The sequence below is a fragment of the Condylura cristata genome, unplaced genomic scaffold (genome assembly GCF_000260355.1).
Source record: "Condylura cristata isolate star-nosed mole 26May11 unplaced genomic scaffold, ConCri1.0 scaffold00031, whole genome shotgun sequence".
Taxonomy (NCBI): Eukaryota; Metazoa; Chordata; class Mammalia; order Eulipotyphla; family Talpidae; genus Condylura; species Condylura cristata.
In genome coordinates this window covers 7,287,347-7,307,446 of record NW_004567132.1, presented here as the reverse complement: position 1 = coordinate 7,307,446, position 20,100 = coordinate 7,287,347, and the positions used below count along the sequence as shown (strand labels likewise).

At 34.8% G+C, this 20,100-nt stretch overlaps 1 protein-coding gene across 1 annotated transcript in view; it reads left to right on the top strand.

Annotated features, from left to right (window-relative positions):
- Positions 1-20,100, top strand: part of USP34 (ubiquitin specific peptidase 34) — a 216,771-nt gene that overhangs the window by 123,454 nt on the left and 73,217 nt on the right. The window contains exons 30-35 of the mRNA XM_004691429.2: positions 2,747-2,872; positions 4,009-4,131; positions 4,252-4,335; positions 7,831-7,917; positions 13,585-13,785; positions 16,150-16,232. Coding sequence (XP_004691486.1) covers positions 2,747-2,872; positions 4,009-4,131; positions 4,252-4,335; positions 7,831-7,917; positions 13,585-13,785; positions 16,150-16,232 — 704 coding nt within the window. The remainder of the gene's footprint in view (positions 1-2,746; positions 2,873-4,008; positions 4,132-4,251; positions 4,336-7,830; positions 7,918-13,584; positions 13,786-16,149; positions 16,233-20,100) is intronic.

Below are 20,100 nucleotides of genomic sequence, written 5' to 3'. Positions count from 1 at the left end.
TGCAGTGGCTGCCGTAGCTCAGTAGTGTTGTATTTTAACCTGTTGTGCCACCAGGGAGGGTACCATCATGCCACTTTTTTTTTTTTTTAAAGATTTATTTATTTATTCATATAGAACTGGGGTACAGGCCAGAGATGCGGAGGGTGAGAAGATTCACCAGAGAGAGAGTGGGGAGCAGAACAGGCAGATCGACGAAGTACACTGCTAAGGGGAGCAGCGGGCAGGTCAGGAGAGGTCTGCCTCGCCATGTGGATCTCCTCCGGGGCAGGCGGGGATCTAACTCATGCAGAAGTGGCTTTAGCTTCTCTGTGCTGTGCTTTAACCCGCTGCGCCACCAGGGAGGGCCCACCATCATGCCACTTTTAAAGCAAACAAAATGAGATCTTTTGTCTGCTTTTATTTTATTATTATTTTTTAAAGATTTATTTATTTATGTATACAGAGCTGGGGTACAGGCCAGAGGTGGAGGGGCAGTGAGAGGACCCACCAGAGACAGAGTGAGGAGCAGAACAGGCAGAATGACGAAGTATACCACTGAGGGGAGCAGTGGGAGGGTCAGGAGAGGTCTGCCTCGCCATGTGAATCACCCCTGGGGCTGGGATAGAACTCATGCTGAAGTGGCTTTTAGCTTCTCAATGCTGTGCTTTAACCTGCTGTGTCATCAGGGAGGGCCCTTAAATTTTTTTTTTTTAAGATTGATTTATTTATGCATACAGAGCTGGGATACAGGCCAGAGGTACAGGGGCATGAGAGGCTTCACCAGAGACATAGCGGGGAGCAGAACATGCAGATAGATGAAGTCCATTGCTGAGGGGAGTGGCAGGGGTAAGACAGAAAAAGTCTGCTGCACCTTGTGGGTCACCTCTGGGGCCGGGGAATCGAACTCGCATTGAAGTGGCTGCAGCTAACTTGCAGTACTGCATTCTAAACCATTGTGCCACCAGGGAGGGCCTTGCCTGCCTTTAAAAACAGTCTATTACGTTAGTGTGGAGTATGTATGAACAAAAACAAAGATTAGAAGTAGGAAAACCAATTTACTGCCCTAACAGGATTTTGTGGTACATCTAGATGAGACCTTCACCAGGAGGGAAATGTTCATTTTTTTTTTTTTAGTAGATGCTTTATTGAATTTTTATCCCTGTCAGTTTCTTTGTTGTATAAAACTGACCAGCCTTTTCAAAAAGTAAAAGTAAAGGAACTTGATTGTGTATGACCCACAGTGCAAGACTTTAATCATAATGTAGAACATAGTCATGTGTACTTAGGTTTTCTTCACCTTCAAACCCTTTTTTTTGCAGTTAATTTTTTTTTTTTTTTTTTAATAAATGTGTGGCCCTCCCTGGTGGCGCAGTGGGTTAAAGCACTGTACTAAGAATCAAAAGCTACTTCCACATGAGTTTGATCCCCGCCTGCCCTGGAGGAGATCCACATGGCGTGGCAGACCTCTCCTGACCTGCCCGCTGCTCCCCTCAGCAGCGTACTTCGTCTATCTGCCTGTTCTGCTCTCCACTCTCTCTGGTGAAGCCTCTCACCCTCCGTATCTCTGGCCTGTACCCCAGTTCTGTATGAATAAATAAATAAATCTTTAAAAATAAATAAATAAATGTGTGTTTGCAAAGGAATGTTATATTTTATTAAAGAACTTTCAGTGTCATTACCCCAACTAAAACAAATATTTCTTGGGTTGCTACTTTCTACATTTGGGTTGTAAAAAGCAAAGCTTACCTAGGAACTTCTTAAGATTTTTCTGACCTTCCAAAGTATACTAATTTTATACCATTATTCAAAAAGAGTTAAGTTACTCTTTAATAGATGTATTGAAGATTCCTTTAGCATTTCTTAGATGGTAGCTACAGTGGTAGAATAATGATGTAGAAGCTCATAGTCTAGAAAATTCTCAAACTGAAAAAAATACAGCTTTTGTTGATTTTCCTCTTGAGTTTGTGCTTTAATTTTATAAATGGGGAGGGAAGAGGAACTTTCCTGTTCATCATATACTTTAAATAAAATCATCTTAGGATTTCAGGACCTAAGAGTTAAGATATAACGAATGATTACAAAAAATGTAGGTTTTTTTTAAAGTTGTTAGCTTTCCTCTTACTGTCTGCTTGTCTGAGACTGGAAAATAAGATACGGATTTACAAAATAAGAGACATGGGTAGACACTTTCCCCAGACAAAAGGTGAAGGATTTAATTCACCAAGTGTTAATGAGTTTTTATTTTAAGATTTACTTAAAATTTTTTATGCATGCAAAAATTGGGTTGAAGGACAGCAGTTTGGGTTGGAGGGGAATGAGAAAGTGAGGAGCAGAACAGTTGGATCTACTGAAATACACTGTGAGGAAAGAAGCTGGTGAGACAGGAGAGGTCTGCTGTACCGTATGGGTCATCTCACTGGCTGGTGTCAGACTCAGGTCACGGTGGCTGGTGATAGCTTGATAGTGCTGAAACTTAATACTTGGACCACCAGGGACGTGCTTTGTCATTCTTAAAAGCAGTCTACAGGAGGAAATAAAGTATAGTATTATTAAAACTTAATTGAACGGCTTTATGGAACAGACAGCTTAAGTTTGGAAACACTTCTGATTTCAATATAACTTTGAAAAACCACTGATTAGATATTTATTGGATAAATATACAACAAATCAACATACAGTTTTGTAACAAATTAACAATTTTCAAAAAAACAGTTTTGGGATTTTTTTAATCAACTTGTCTTGATAAGTAGTATTCTTGTTTATGTAGAGCTTAAAATGTGAAGAACTTCATCTTCATGCAGAAAACCTCTCTAGGCGTGTATGGGAATTGCTGATGCTTCTTCCTACATGTCCTAACATGTTGATGGCATTCCAGAATATCTCAGATGAGCAGGTAAAATCACAAAATCTTTTCATTCTCCTGGAGGATTGTAGCAGGTTGCATTCTGACTGGCAGTGTATGAGATTGCTTGTTGACCCATATCCTCAATAAAATTTTGCTTAAACTTGTTTCATTTTGATGTTCATTTATTATTAGTGAGATTGAAGAATAAAGCTGAATACAAGACAGGGATGGTTCCTAAATTTATACTTAGCATAACAGAGATTTAACATTGGTTTTTAATCAAATTACTGAATGTTATAAATATTGCTGTTTTTGGCAACAAAAAGTAATATTTAGAGAAGATAGGATAAGGTGAAATTACTTTGTGTCAATACTTGTTTTTGTTATATAGGTCATCTTGCAGAAGTTGAAAAGAATGAGGCAAAGAAACTTAATTTATATTAATTTCCTTAAAGGCATGATTTCACTGACATGTAATTTACATATTTTGTGCAGACATTTGTTAAAATTAAAAAAAAAAAAACTGTAATAAGGGGTAATGTTGTAGAGATACCAGTAGAAAACCTATTGAAGAAAGGGAAAAATGATATCCTGATGTTATGCTGATAATTATCTATGATTTGGGACTTTGCATTGTCATTTCAGAAGGTCAAGTAACTTTGAAAAGTAGTAGAAAAGGTGAATGTTGAAAATGATTTATTGAGGATTCCAAGTACCTTGAATAATGTTTTAAGGGTGCACATTAAGTGTGAACAATTTAATTTAATAACTTGAGAACAGAAAAGGATATTTTAAATTTATATGCATGACTTTCACGTGTAAATGTAGATTTTACCAGTTTTATATCCTTGAAAATTCACATGTTCAATTAATCTACAGTGTTCCCCTGCCCCCACCTCATTCCTATCCTCATGGAAAGATTGTAAATTACATCATCTGTTGTAAAGATCAACAGTTTAAATTTTCTCGTGTGCTATCATTTGTGTATTCTGTTATAACAAAGTTGAGTGAATAATATTTTAAGCATGTTTTTTATATATACACAAATATAACAGATCTTCACATTTTTAAATGTATTGCTATCTATATGTAGTGTTTAAGTATGTAGTAGTTTTTTAGGTTTCCTTAGTAAGTATATTTGAGAAATCCATATTTTTTAAGTTTTTTTTTCTTTTTCCCTTAAGAGTAATGATGGTCTTAGTTGGAAAGAACTTCTCAAAATTAAGAGTGCTCACAAGTTATTATATGCTCTGGAAATTATTGAAGCTCTGGGCAAACCTAATAGAAGAATAAGGAGAGAGTCAACGGTATTGTATTTCCATTAAATCTATTTCCTCTGGAGTAAAATTCCAAAGTGTGAAGCTTTAAATTCTACAATAATTTTTCTCTTGCTGCCCTTTCTCATTTATTTTTTGTCATTCCTGCAGGGAAGTTATAGTGACCTTTATCCAGATTCAGATGATTCCAGTGAGGATCAAGTGGAAAACAGTAAAAATTCTTGGAGTTGCAAGGTTTGATAATGTGTTTTACAGTGTATTTATAAAAATAATTTTGTCTTTAATTTTCTAAAAGTATATACCATAAGTGATTGCTTTAAAACTAATTTACATTAAAATAAAACTTAGCTTAAAAGTTATGTATTGCTCTAAATTAAAGTAATAAACAGATTATTTAATGCCTTGTTATACCTTTTTTAATGCTTATTGTAAGTTTCTTTTTCATTGTTTTTATTTTTATATATTTTCTTACATCATTCTTCATTTTGTACATTTTCCATCTCAGTTGTAATCCCTGTGGACTTCCCATCATCACTTCCCCCACATGCATCACCATAGTCCCATGTGCTCTTCCCACCCCAGTTTTGATCCTGTTCCCCCTTTCTCCCCGTGCAATGTCTCTGTTTTACAGCTGTTTGTTGATGGTAGATTTTACTTTATTACCATTTTATATATATATATATAATTTTTTAAAAGAGATTTATTTATTTATTCATACAGAACTAGGGTACAGGCCAGAGATGCGGAGGATGGGAGGATTCACCAGGGACAGAGTGGGGAGCAGAACAGGCAGATCTACGAAGTACACTGCTGAGCAGCGGGCGGGTCAGGAGAGGTCTGCCACGCCATGTGGTCACCTCTGGGGCAGGCGGGAATCGAACTCATGCAGAAGTGGCTTTTAGCTTCTTAGTGTGGTGCTTTAACCCGCTGCACCACCAAGGAGGGCCCAGTATATAAATTTTTTTATCCTGCTCCCTTACACTCCTGCTATGAGTGAAACCATCCCATATTTTTTTATTCCTTCTGGCTTATTTCACTAACTATGATCCTTTCCAGCTCCTGCCATGTTGCCACAAATGGCATAAGTTTATCTTTTTTGATTGCCGAGTAATAGTCCATTGTGTATATGTGCTACATCTTCATGATCCAGTCATCTATTTGGGGGCATTTGATTCCACCTCTTCCCTATTGTAAATAGAGCAGCAATACACATAGGGGTTGCAGGTAGGTGTCCTTTTGAGTTAATGTTTTTGTATCCGTTGGGTAGATACCTAGGAGTGGAATTTCTGGATCATATGGAAGCTCCATTTTTAGCAGTTTGAGCAACCTCCAAACAGCTATCCATACTGGTTGGACCAGTTTGAATTCTCACCAGCAGTTTGGGAGAGTTCCTTTTTCTCCACATGCTCCCCAACATTTGTTGTTGATGTGCCATTTTCACGGGTGTGGGAGATGGTATCTCATTGTGGTTTTGATTCACATTTCCCTTACTACAAGTGATGCTGAACATTTTTTCATATGCCTATTGGCCATCTGCATTTCCTCCTTGGAGAAGTGTCTTTTTAGCTCTTCTGCCCCTTTTTAAAAAAGATTTACTTGTTTATTCATACAGAACAGGGGTATAGGCCAGAGGCACAGGGCTGGTGAGAGGATTCACCAGAGACAGAGTGGGAAGCAGGTCAGGCAGATTGATGAAGTACACTGCTGAGGGGAGCAGTGGGCGGATTAGGAGATGTCTGCCATACCATATGGATAACCTCCTAGGCCAAGGATCGAACTCGCTCTGAAGCAGCTGCAGCTCGGAGTGCTGCGCTTTAACCAACTGTGCCACCAGGGACTACCCTCTGCCCTTTTTTTTTTTTTTATAGTTTATTTTTACATCATTTTGTGCATTTTCCCATCTCAGTTGTAGTTCCCTTGGGCTTCCCATCACCAAATCACCCATGTGCCATCACCATAGTCCAGTGGATTTCCTTCCCCCCCACTGTTTTTGATCCCATTCCTTATTCCACCCCCACAAAATGTCTCTGGTATATAGCTATTCATCATTATCATTATTTTCTTGCCTGTTCCATTATATTCCTGCTATGAGAGAAACCATCTGGTAGTTTTCCTTTACTTTCTGGCTTATTTCACTAAGTATGGTATTTTCCAGTCCATGTTGCTGCAAAAGACATGTGTTTCTTTTTCTTTGGTTGTTGAGTAATATTCCATTGTGTATACATACCACATCTTTTTAATACAGTCATCATTTTTGGGTATTTGGGCTGTTTCCATGTCTTTCCAATTGTGGATAAAGCAGCAATAAACGGGATGCAGGTATCTCTTTGAATCAGTGTTTTTGTGTCTTTTGGGATAGATACCTAGAAATAGGCTTGCTGGGTTGTAGGGAAACTCCATGTTCAGCAGTTTGAGGAACCTCCAAACAGTTTTCCATAGTGGTTGTACTACTTTGCATTCCCACTAGTAGTGTCTCTGCCCATTCTTTTAAAAAAGATTTATTTATGCATAAGAAGTTGGGTACAGACCAGAGGTTTGTTGGGGTGGGGGGTGAGGGTGAGAGGATTAACCAGAGACAGAGTGGGGAGCAGAACAGGCAGATTGGCTTGAAATACACTGCTGAGGGGAGCAGTGGGCAGGTCAGAAGAGGTCTGTTACAACGTGTAGGTCACTTCCCTGGCCAGGGATTTAACTCGTGCTGCAGTGGCTGTGATAACTTGATAGTGTACTTTAACACATTGTATCACCAGAGAGGGCCCTCTTCTGCTCATTTTTTGATGGGGTGGTTCACTTTATTTTTGTTGAGTTTCATCAGCTCTTTGTATGTTTTTGTGATCAGTCCTTTATCATTAGTAGTGTGTGCAAAAAAAATTTTCCCAGTCATTGGGGTGTCTTTTTGTTTTGTGTGTGTATCTTTTGCTGTATAGAAGCTCTTTAATTTGATGTAATCCCAACTGTTTTCCTTTCCTTCACTATCCTTGCTTTGGGTGATGTAACTGTAAAGATGTTACTGAGGTGTATGTCATGTAGTGTTTTGCCAATATTCTAGATTTTTTATGGTTTCAGGTCTTATGTCTAGTTCTTTAATCCATTTTGAGTTGTTTTTTGTGTATGATGCAAGGTAGTAATTTAGTTTCTTTCTTCTTCTTTTGCATGTAACAGCCCAGTTTTCACAGCACCATTTGTTGAACAAACTTCCTTTGTTCTGTTGCATATACTTTGCTCTTTGTCAAAGAATAGCTGTCCATAAAGCTGTGGGTTTATATCTGGCTTTTCTGTTATATTCTACTAGTCTTACGTCTGTTCTTGTTCCAGTACCAAGCCATTTTGATTAGTGTGGCTTTGTAGTATAGTTTGAAGTCTGGGGTACAGCTAATTTTATCACTTTCTTTTGATATTTTTTCCCACCACTGGAATCTTGTGTTAGGAAATAGCAGTGTCTGGGATTAAATATTTACACACACATGAATACACACACACACACACACACACACACACACACATGCTTGCAAAAATCTTTTAAGAATTCTGGAAAATAAGGATGTATGTTACTACTATTTTACAGAAATTAGTTTGGTTATTTATGTGAAAGACTAAGCTGCTAAAAGAAAGATACATTATTGTACACATAAGTACATATGTTGCCATACATCCAGTTATTGAATGAAAAAGTTGATCTTTATTGTATAACTATTTTTCTCTTAATGTTATTCTCAAAATTGTTTACAGTTTGTTGCTGCTGGAGGGCTTCAACAATTACTAGAAATTTTTAATTCTGGAATTTTGGAGCCTAAAGAACAGGAATCCTGGACTGTGGTAAGTGAAAATAAGTTATCTCAACCAGTATTATAGTTACCTCATTTCAAGCACTTTTTTTTTTTTCTTTAACAAACTTCATAGTAGTCATAGTATGGACAATAATTGAGATACATTTTAAAATACAGGGAGCCTAACAAACCAATGATTAAGAATTCTTCTTGTCAACTCTGTTAAAAGTTTAAGTGCCAACAAGGGACTAGAGTGATGGTGCACTGGCGATTTGGTGGTGGGAATTTTCCGAGGAAATCATACCTTGTATAAAAATGAAGGATGATGTAATGAATATCTTTTAAAATACATAAACAAAACACTAAAAAATTTTAAATGCCAAAATTAATGACTCTGCACTATGGCTAATTAAACATTTTCCCTTTATGTTGGTAAGTTATATATTAATATTCATAGTCTTAAAGTTTGGTTGCTTTTCTTTGAAAACTGCTTGGTTTGGTTTATACCTACTTTTTAAAGAATATCACTCTTCATTGTTACATTTTGCTTTGATCATTTCTACCTCTAACATCATATGAAGTAAATTGTTTTCTAGACAGTCATGACTGTTCTTCAGTGAAATAACTCCAAAAGTAACTATTAGAAATACATAGCAATTGTATTTTTCTGCAGGTACTTTTATATAGCATTTTACAAAATTATTGGTCCTCAATAAAGTTTGAAAACATGGAACTTTTGGTCCTCCCTAGTGGCACAGCAGTGCGAAGCTGGCCCCAGCCATTTAGGTGTATCTTTGATCCCACCCAGAGGTGATTCACATGGCACAGCAGATCTCACTGGTCTCATCCCCTACTCCCCTAAGCTGTTCCCAGCCACTTAGGTGTAACTTTGATCCCTGCCCAAAGGTGATTGACATGGCACAGCAGATCTCACCGGTCTCTTCACCTACTCCCCTCAGCTGTCTGTTCTGTTCCCCACTCTGACTCTGGTGATTCTTCTCATCACCTCTGGCCTGTACTCCAGTTCTGTATGCATAAGTAAATAAATCTTTTAAAAAAATAACATGGACATTTTAAAACATGGTCATTTACCACTGTAAAATTGGAAGAAATACTTTCAGGAAAATAATACTGTTTGTGAAGTAATAATTCATAATGCTGTACCAAACTGCACAATTCATTTTGAATAAAATGAAAACATGCTCTATTTCCTGACCTGCAACAAGACATAGTAGCATTATCAAACATTCTACTCAAATATTATTTTTTTTACTACTTTTTAAGAATTACCTTGGAATCTAATGTCGCATATAACAGGTTGCTACATTAAAAGTCTAATGAGAAAAAATACATTTAGGAAGTAGTCTTCTACCAAGAGTTTTGTTATTCTTGCTGTTGGTTTCAATACTTAATTTTAATTTCACACATTTTACTTCTGATATTTTCATTTTTAAAATAAATTCTTAAGTAATTTTACAGTTCTATCTTAATTAAATTTCTATTGTTGTTTGTTGTTAGTCATGTCCTTAGTCCATTAACCTTTCAGAATTATAAGCTGTCTTTTAATTCTTTGGCAAGGTGGGAAAATATAAAATCTTCAGTTTTGTATCATTTATAGGAAGTTTACTTATAACCTGTTTTAATTCCAGTTTTGTATAAATTTTGTAGGAAAACATGTGAAAGCTTCTCTTTCAAATTGTGAAGGATATTAATAGAAGATTACTGATAAGAAATTATACTGCTTTATGTGACACATTATGACTTCTTAATGCCTGATAGGCCAACATATCTTAGAGAGATTGTCTTCATGTCAGCCAGTATCCCCTATTTATAATTCATCTCTCAATAAATTATTTGAGATAATGATTTATATAAAAATTAATTCTTTTAAAACGTACAAATCGTTGTAATATATTAACAGAGTTCTGCAGCCATTACCAATGTCTAATTTCAAGACAATTTTATCATCCCAGAAGAAACCCCATGCTGATTAACAGTTGATACTCATTTCCTGAACACTTCAGCTTTAGCCATCCACAGTCTAATATTTTTACTTCTATGAATTTGCCCATCATGGACATTTGGCAAAAATGTAACCATACAATCTACTGTTGGTTCTTTGTCTTGTTTCATTTGACATAATATTTTTAAGTGGGGGTGTTGGTGAGGGGAAACTAATTTTATTTTCCTTCGCTTTTTAGTAATCATTTCAAGATTTGCCCTTGAAAGTATCAGTAATTATTTTTTTTTCAGTAATTAATTTTAATGAATATATTTCACATTTTGTTTTTCTGTTCACATCTTGATGTCTGAGAACCATTTCCTAATCCAGTAACAGCAAGATTAGACACTTGGTTTTTTAATTTCAGTTACACCTCTTATGTTTAGGTGTTTGGTCTGTTTTAATATTTTATATGTTATGTGAAGTTGGGATATATTACATTATGCAATTAGTTACTCAAAGGAATAGTTCAAGTTTTGAAAAAATGTGTATACTTGCGTAGTAATATCAAGATAATAAAACATTTTCATTAACTCAGAAATTCCATCCCGTTTTCTTTACCACCAGTAAAGAAACTTTTACTTTCTTCTTTTTTTCTTGTAAATAGTCATTTATTCATGCATACAAGAACTGGTGTACAGGCCAGAAGTATGGGGAAGAGTGAGGCCTCACTAGAGACAGTAAGGAACAGAATAGGAAGATTGACTGAAACACACTGCTGAGGGGATCAGCTGGTGGGACCGATGAGGTCTGCCATGCCAGATGACTTACCTTCCTGGCCCAGGGTCAAACTTGTGCTGCAGTGGCTGCAGATAACTTCATAATGCTGCACTTAAACCTGTTGCACCACAAGAGAGGGCTCATTTTCTTTTCCACTCAACCACCCCACCATAGGAAACTCATGATCTGTTTTCAGTTGCTATAGAGATTCTGTGCTTTTTTTTTTAATTATGTAAATGAAGTACTACAGTATGCACTTTTATGTTGACTTCTTTTTTTTGTCAATTCCAAAACTGACACATGGTACTTTGGTCTTCTTGCTCCTCAGTAGTCTATCATCGTTTAGTTTACATTACTACCCTCATCCTTTTACCTATTGGCAGTGTTTTGTTGATTGTTGTATTAGTATTCACCAGGGATATATTGTCTATAATTTTCTTGTGCTGTCTTTATCTGGTTTGGTACTATTCATATCATAAAGTGCACTAGGGATGTTCCTCCTTAAATATGGTTAGAAATAATTTAAGAAAGATTGGCATAAATTGTTCTTTAAAAATTTGTAGAATTTGGAAAGCCATCTGGCCCTAAGCTTTTGTTTTGAGAATTTTTTTTTAATTGCTCTTTGAATTTGGTCAGCTCTTCGTTTTCTTAATTTTGATAATCTGTATTGACTGGAAATAATGTCCATTTATTCAAGATTATTGAATTGATTGTCATCTAAAACGTAGTAGTCTCCTGTACTATTTTGTAATTCTATGTCATCTGTGATAATTTCTCTTTCATTTCTGATTCTATTTGTTAATGTTTTCTTGTTACACTGCCAAGAGATTTACTCAGTCTTATCTACTTGAACTCTTCGTTTCATGCATCTTTTGTTGTGTAGTCTTCGATCTCTGTCATTTGCTTGTGCCTTTATTTTTATTTTTCCTACTCTGGGTTTTCCTTGCTCTTCCTTTGCATCCTGGCTTTAGTTGCAGTATTATTTCTTTGTGACTTTTCTTGCTGTTAAATATGGTCCTGAATTATGTTTCTTTCCTCTTAAGACCACTTTTATTAAATCCCATAATTTCTAATAGTGTGAATCTTCATTTTCATTATTCCTGAGGTATTTTTGGGTTTATTTTCCTTTTTTTATTCAGCACCATATTTTTTAGTCTATGTGTATTTATAGTTTTCCCCCATGTTTTCTTTGTTGTTTTATTTTTCTGGCTTATGGCATTTTGAACAGAAAGAATACTTGGTATGGATATCAGTCTTTGTAATTTCATTGACATTGACTTGTGTCCCACCATATGGTCTATTCTTAAAATTGTTGGGTATTTATCTGGAGAAAAAAAAAGTATGCTGTAGTTTTTCGATGGAGTATTCTACTGACATTTATTAAGTCTATTTGGTCTAGTTCCTCACTTAAAACTGTTGTTTTCTTATTCTATGTCTTGTCGATCTATGTATAGTTGAATGTTAGGTGTGAAAAATATCACATTATTGTCTTGCTTGTCAATATTTCTCTTCAAATGTTCCGTTCTTGGGTTAGCTTTAATAGACTTTGTTTCTATATTTGTCCATTTCATGTAATTTATCAAAGTTTTTGGCATCAGTTGTTCATAGTAGTCCATTAGTCCTTTTTATAAGTCTGTAGAGTTGGTATAAATATTTCTACTTTAGTTTTTGGCTATATAGCTAAGGGTTCATCAGTTTTGTAGATCTTTTTGAAGAGTCAACTTTCATTTTCATTGGCTTTTCTCTAATGTTTTATCTATTCTCTCATCTTTATTGTTGTCTCCTCTGCTAACTTTGGGTTTACTCCTATTCTAGTTTAAGTTGGAGAGTTAGAGTATTGATTTAGTCTTTTTCCCTGTTTTAAATGTGTTTATAGCTCTAAATTTTCATTTAATACAGCTATCTGTGTCCCTGACATCTTGTACCGACTACATGTCTGTGTGGGAAGCCATGCACATGGTTAATTGTCAGTACCTTAGACTTTGTTTGTTCTAGTTGTAAGGCTCTTTTTTCATACCTTGTTAATTTGGTCATCTTTGTGGGAAATAATTTGGCTTAATGTATAGCTTGATTTTACATTATTTCACAGTCTTGGGAAGAATTGTTGAATTAAAAAGTTGGATCCTATTCCAGAAATCTTTTGTTCCAAGCCACAGAGTTTTTCTCATTTGTTTTCTTCTGTAAGTTTAATAGTTACCTTCACTTAGGTCTATGATGCAGTGTGGGTTAACTTCTGTATATGTAAAGTAAGGCTGAGTATTTTTTTTGTGTGAGGCTATTTACTTATTTTAGCTCCTTTTGTTAATAAGACTATTTCCTCATTGAAATTATTGGTAACTTTCTTGAAAGTCAGTTACATAGTATTGCTGTTATTTAGGGAAAGGTAATGTTTGCAGATACATTACTATATCTGCTATATATATTGTTGCATAGTGGTGCAAGGATTATGGGAAAAATTATAAAATTATTCTTGTATATAAGTGATAGTCTAAGAAATGCAAAGGCAGTACTTTGGATTTTAATGCAGTGTTTTTCATCATATATTTTTCATTTTCATACTAAACAGTATTTTACCGAAGCAGTGTTACTTTTAAATTGAATGTATGTATATAAAGTACAATTGTTTCCTAAAATAATTACATATATGTCACTTGTATGGAGAAATAACTTAAAAATTAAAATATTTTAATGGTAGATAAATGATAGCTTAGCATTTAAATTTTTTTTAATTATAGTACATCCTGAGCTCTATACTTATAAAGAATTCTGTATTTGCATTTTATGCCTTTATGATAGTAATGCAAGTGTTACTTAGTTTTCATTAATACACCCTCCTAGTGTCTAGATAATTTCTCTGTATTTATATAAGGTTGGATTGTTTACTAACCATGTAAACAAGCACCAAAATTTGTAGAGTACATAGATTAATTTACTTTATGGTGACCACATTAAATTTATGAAAATAGGAAAATGACATTTTCTTCTTACCCACAGTGGCAGCTTGACTGTCTTGCTTGCTTGCTGAAGTTAATATGCCAGTTTGCAGTAGATCCATCCGATTTGGATTTAGCTTATCATGATGTCTTTGCCTGGTCTGGTATAGCAGAAAGCCACAGGAAAAGAACCTGGCCTGGCAAGTCAAGAAAAGCTGCTGGTGATCATGCCAAGGGACTTCATATACCAAGATTAACAGAGGTAAAGTACAAAAATTGCCATTAAATTTTTATAGTGAGGTCTGCTTTGTTTTAAGAGAGTGTATTTGTTGTACAAGGTGAAGAAATACACTACTGCATTAAAAATGCTATCTTAAATTACCACAACAACTTAAAGAAGTCTTCATTTTAAAGCAGTAGTAATTATGAAAAGTGATGCTCTTTAAATTCATCTTCCATAATTCAGGAATAAATAATAAGCCATTTTGATATTACCTAACTATAACATTGGGTTCATTATTTGGAGTCAGTAATTTATATACTTATATAGTATATCTGGATCTAGTCAGGAAAAAAATTTTAAACTGATTATTTTTGGAAGATTAAAAAATGCAAAACAAGAATCTTGAGGTATCCTAGACAAATAATCAACTGTTCACCATTCTAGGGTTTGAAGAACAAATTAGAAAAGTTGTGGTTATCAAGAATAAATTTATAGGAGGGTTCATATGAAAGTGGGGTTTAGGTCTCTAAGGAAGGGGTTTTGCTACCGTTGCTATAACAGCCCGCCTGTTCTTGGTAAAATACTGCTAAAACACTGCTAACAAAAAAGACAAGGAAGTAATACCTCTAGTGTTCCAGGTTGACAAAATCTAATAGGAAGCTATCTGGCAAAGGGGGAATCTAGTTTATGATGTACCAGCCCAAGCATAGCAAGTGATTGACATCTTAAAGAAAATCTCATAATAACCAGCTCATCCTTCAATAAAATTAGAATTATTTTTCATTGTTGATTCTATTGCTTGTTTGATCAAATATTTTCCCTTTTAGCCACTCCCATCAGAAAAGTAGGGAGAGATGAAGACAACTTTTTGAGTAAATGTCTTCTATATTCTATAACTCTTGACAGTATTGCCTCACCTCATACCTGCCTAAGAAATACAAGAGTAATGAATTGTTACTGATAGAGAAATAGTAATAGTGAACATAAAGTTGGATTAATGTTAGTGAACATAAAGTTGGATTAATGTTATAAATGGAAACCCAAAGTATTTCTTTTTAGGAATTTTGGGAGTAATGTGGAATAAGTAATCTGTGTTCATATTCCAGATCTTTATAGCTAATATAATGTGCAGCTAACATAAAATTCAAATTGATTATTGTCTTTTCTATCAATCAGAAAATCATTTCAGTTTTTGACCATTAGTGATTTCTCTTTGTGATATTAATGACAGAAATATAAAGAAGTATTTATATACTGTTTATACAAAATTAGAGATACATATACATAGAGCTCAAATAATTTTTAAAGTCATTGCAAGTACTTTCTTACTGAAGATAATTCAGAATATACAACTGAGCCTTTCCCCAATTCATCATGACTAAATGCATGCACCAGTGTTATGTTTTTATAGTTTACTAAAGACATACACTTTGTATTTTCTATTATTGATAATACAGATTAGTATGTAAATCTAAGCTTTTTGGAGACAAAATAATGTTGACATATTTTTGATAATAAAAAAGAACATTGTTCTTGATAGTAAGAAAGAACACTGATTCCTTTAATAACTTACTATCATGTCTTAACGTCATTTGGTCTCCTTAATAGCCATCTGAAAGTTTCAATTTCCAAATCAGATGTTCAGATTCCATAGCTTTTCTTGAAATTTACTCAGTTTTGCCAGGGACAGATTTTAGTTAACTCATTTGGCACATGGTGTGTATATGTATATACACTTGTGTTACACGTGCTTTCTGTTATCTATAGCACAAGGCTAGGTGGGAATAATACCTTACAAAAGTATGTTTAGAATGGGCTCCAGCTTGCAGAAGGGATTCAATATTCTTTATTAAGTTAATGAATTATTATTTTGTTCATCTTCTGAAGAGCTGCAACCGAAAATTTATTTATTGGAAATACGTAATTTGAAAGTTAGCAAGTTAAATGTCGAATCCTTCACCTTTTAATCTTGAATTCACGTTCTATATCTATGCTGTGTTGCTGCTTTTATATTTCAGGGTAGTTCAGAAATATGCTACTACTTAACTTTTTTCTTTTTTCTTCAAAAGTACATAAAGAGTGATTAATTCCTCACTCACTTCCCCCAAGGCACTGACAATATTTTTCTCGTCCATTGGATGACTTGCAGAGAATCTGGATCAAATACAAAAAGTTGTTTTACTTAGCTCTATGTTTTCTGTTTTTAAAATTGCTTTTCTTAAGTTGGCTACACTACATAATTTTGGTTTTATAGTTAATATTTCTACAGTATTTTCCAACATCCAGTCTTAGGATACGCTTTATTGTCGCTGATAAAAATGAGTTATTTGGAGTTAAAAATGCAGTTTTCTCTTCTTCTATATCTAAAGTGCTTTTTTTTTTCTTCATGTTTTTGCTTTAAAGGTATTTCTTGTTCTTGTCCAAGGAACCAGTCTGATTCAGCGGCTTATGTCTGTTGCTTACACATATGATAATCTGGCTCCTAGGTATGAAGTTTTTAGATAATTCATGTATCATGTATGTATTTGTAATAATGTGCTTAAAGCTTTCTTTTCAAAAACCTTTAAAGTTTAAAAGAAAAATTTATTAGGTTCTTTATTGAGTCCTCATTATTCACCTAGATTTGCATATTGTTACCAATATTTTGCCAATTTCTGTCACATGAGCATAAAGTTTCTTTTTATGGCTGTGTACATATTTATGTATATATGAGCATGAATTTTCTAAGTAAGTTTCAGACAATAGGTTCATTTACCTATAAGTACTTTGATGTGTATCTCTTAAGATCAAGAACATTTTTTTGATTGTTACAAGATACTCAAATTTAGAAAACTAAACATTGATATAATCTAATATGTAGCTCATACATAAATTATCCAATTAATATTCTTTATAACAGTACTTTTTCCTTTTCCAAGATTATGCACAACATTTAATTGTCATGTTTCTTAAATTCCTTTAGTCAGGGATATTTACTTATAAGTCCTTGCTTTAATAATAGTACATATCAGCCCTCCCTGGTAGCGCAAGGCTTAGGATGCAGCACCACAGGCTGGCCACAGCTGCTTCAGAGTTCCATCTCCTGCCCAGAGGTGATTCACATGGTGTGGCAGACCTCTCCTGTCCCCCCCACTACTCCCCTCAGCATTGTAGTTCGTTGATCTGCCTGTTCTACTCCCAACTCTGTCTCTGGTGAGTCCGCTCACTGCCCCTGCACCTATGGCTTGTACCCCTGTTTTGTATGAATAAATCTTTAAAATAATAGCAATAACAGTACATATCATTTCTTTCATAGAGTACTTTTCAGTTTAGGTTTTCCCGACTAGTCTCATGATGAGCTTCCCATAATACATTTTAGTAGGAATACATATTCCCTAAGTAATGTGTCTCCCCCATATATCTTTGTGCTCTCTATTTGTCTCCATTACTAGTCATGTTAGGCTTTTGTTCTCCTGTAACTTCTCATTTAAATTCAGGTAACTTTAGTTTACAGCATTATGTATGATTTTGAGAAATAGGTTAACACCTCTTTGTAAGTGTTACCACCCCACTCCTACTGCCCAAAATTCATTTTCCTCTACCTCAGTACTTTGGGTTCCTCCCACCTTTTATTTCTTTTTCCTGACCTCCTCCCTCTAGTAAGATGAATTCTGCAGTGTTACTTGTAGGATTTATTTTGGTTTAGTTCATTTGTCTTCTTTTTATCCTTATGAGTGAAGCAGCTAGTATTAGTCTAGTGATATTAATGAAGTTTTTGATTTTTCCTTTTGAGTTTTAAAGAATTTTTCCTTTTTAATTTTAATCTGTAGAAAGATACTTTACCACAGCTTATATTTCCTGTTCCCATTAAAACATTTTTTCATGAGTTTTCAGCATTCACTGATGTACCTGAAGTAAATGTGTGATCTTTACAAGCTAGTGAATTTCTTACCGTTCCTTTAATGTCTATAAAAGGAACGTTGACTTTCCTTTGTGTTGAACTTTGTCATCTTTTCATATTTACTTAATGTCAATTGAATCAATTTTTTTCATCCAGTTTGGTATAATTTATTACTGTTATTATACACTTTGTTCCACCACTGAGCTGGTTTCTTCAAGCTAGTTCCTGCCCTTTTGACATGTCCCATTATTTGCATTGAAGAGGGAGGTGTCTTTTTTTTTTTTTTAATTGATGCTTATAAGAGATGGGGTGCGGGCCAGAGGCATAGAGGGTGAGAGCATTCACCAGAGACAGAGTGGGGAGTAGAACAGGTGGAACCACAGAAATACACTGCAGAGGGGAACAGTGGGTGAGACAGGAGAGGTCTGCTGCACCATGTGGGTCACCTCCCTGGCCGGGGATTGAACTCATGCTGTATTGGCTGGCAGTAGTTTGATAATGCTGAGACTTAACCTCTTGTACCACCAGGGAGGCCCCAAGAAGAGGTGTCTTTGTCTCTGTCACTATAGGATCTTCCAGGGTTGTAACAGTCCCATATAAACTTTTTCATATTTATTGAGGTAAAGTAGGTTTACATTTTTATAACTACTTTGAGAATTACAGGTTCAAACCTCTACATGTATATATTTTTATATCTTGCCCATCACCCAGTAATCCTCTACCATGTTACATTGGGGCCCTTCTATCTTCTCACTCCTACCCTACCAACCAACTTTGCCTCTGGGTGCCTCACTTTTGCAGTAAGATATTAAGATTTTATTCTTGGTTTGGTTTTGATTGACACTTTGTTATGTTACTCTATATTCCACATATAAATGAGTCTATCCTGTATTTGTCTTTGTCCTTGATACACACACACTTCATTTATCTGATGCATTTCTCTGGCGTGGACACTTAGACTGTTTCATAACTTGGATACTTAAAGTAGGTCTTAAAGAAACCTGGGAGCTTATTGATGGGGAACCTCTAAAACATTGATAATTAATGTATTCATTGTTCTTTTTCATTGCTGGAAATATACAAAAACATAGTTTAAACAAGTAATGTGATCCTATATGGGTTACTACATCAGACATTTAAAAATACGTATAAAATTAATACAGAAATTGAAGTATGATAATTGCTGACACATAGGGATATCTGCCTTAAATAATCACATAAATTGTGTTTTAAGTAAGTAGAATTAAGTAGCCAAGCATTCTATAGTTACTATGTAGGTCAGAGGTTTGCCATTATACTCAAATGTTTATAAAGTTTATAAAGTTAATGGTTTATAAAATTAATGATAATCAGCTTAAAATCACTTACCTTTACCTGTGGTTAACAGCAAATTACTTACTTTTAGTTGCTTTTAAAATTCTCCATAGATAGTGATTGCATATAAATAGGATGATAACTTTTGAAATTTTTAAAAATACACCTTTTTTTAGTGTCTCTTGCAATCAAATTCATATTTCTTCTTGATCGCTAAGAGTGTAAGCCTTTATATGAATTCTTTCTGGTTTTGCACACCAATCTATTTTTTTCAGTGCCAGACACCAATTCCTTATAAAATTTACCAGTGGCTAATCTTCGAAAAACAAGGAGTACTTACAAGGAATACTTACTTAATTTGCATAAAATACATTTTGTACTCTAACCACTATCATACATTAAATAATTCTTGATTCTTCCTACTTTTCTTCTAACAGTCTACCTTGCTACTCTACACATCTACACACCACAGTATTTTGAATGACTACTTTAGGTCTGTTTTATTTCTTCAGAATTAAGACATGTTCATTTGACTCTGTCAATCTCACAAAATGAAAAATATGTAGGCTTGATATTCTAGTTGCTGCTGTTCAGACCAGTTCACTGTGTCTGTTCTTTCAAGTACTTAATTTTATTCTTTGTAGTGTGAACCTCTCAACCCCTCTACAAACACTTGCCTTCTTCCTGCCTTTTTTTTTTTTTTTTTCCATTCTTGTTCCTACAACATTGTCATAAGCTCCCACCTTCAGTTCATATGGTGGTAGTTTATTTATTTATGCTTATAGAACTGGGGTACAGGCCAGAGGTGTAATGGATGAGAGGATTCACCAGAGACAGAGAGAGGAGTAGAAGAGGCAGTTGTACTGAAATACACTGCTGAGGGGAGCAGCGGGCGAATCAGGAGAGGTCCGCCACGCCACATGGATCAGCTCCCTGCATGGGGATCAAACTGGTGCTGCAGTGGCTTCAAAGAGCTTCATAATTTGGTGTTTTAACCCATTGCGCCATCATGGAGAGCCCACTTTTTGAGATCTTTTAAAAGTTGTCATTAATTATATCAGCTGCTAGAAATTACTGTTTTTTTTTCTCTCTATTCATTTTTATTTATTTATTTATTTTATTACAAAGTTTATTTTTACATCATTTTGCACATTTTTTTT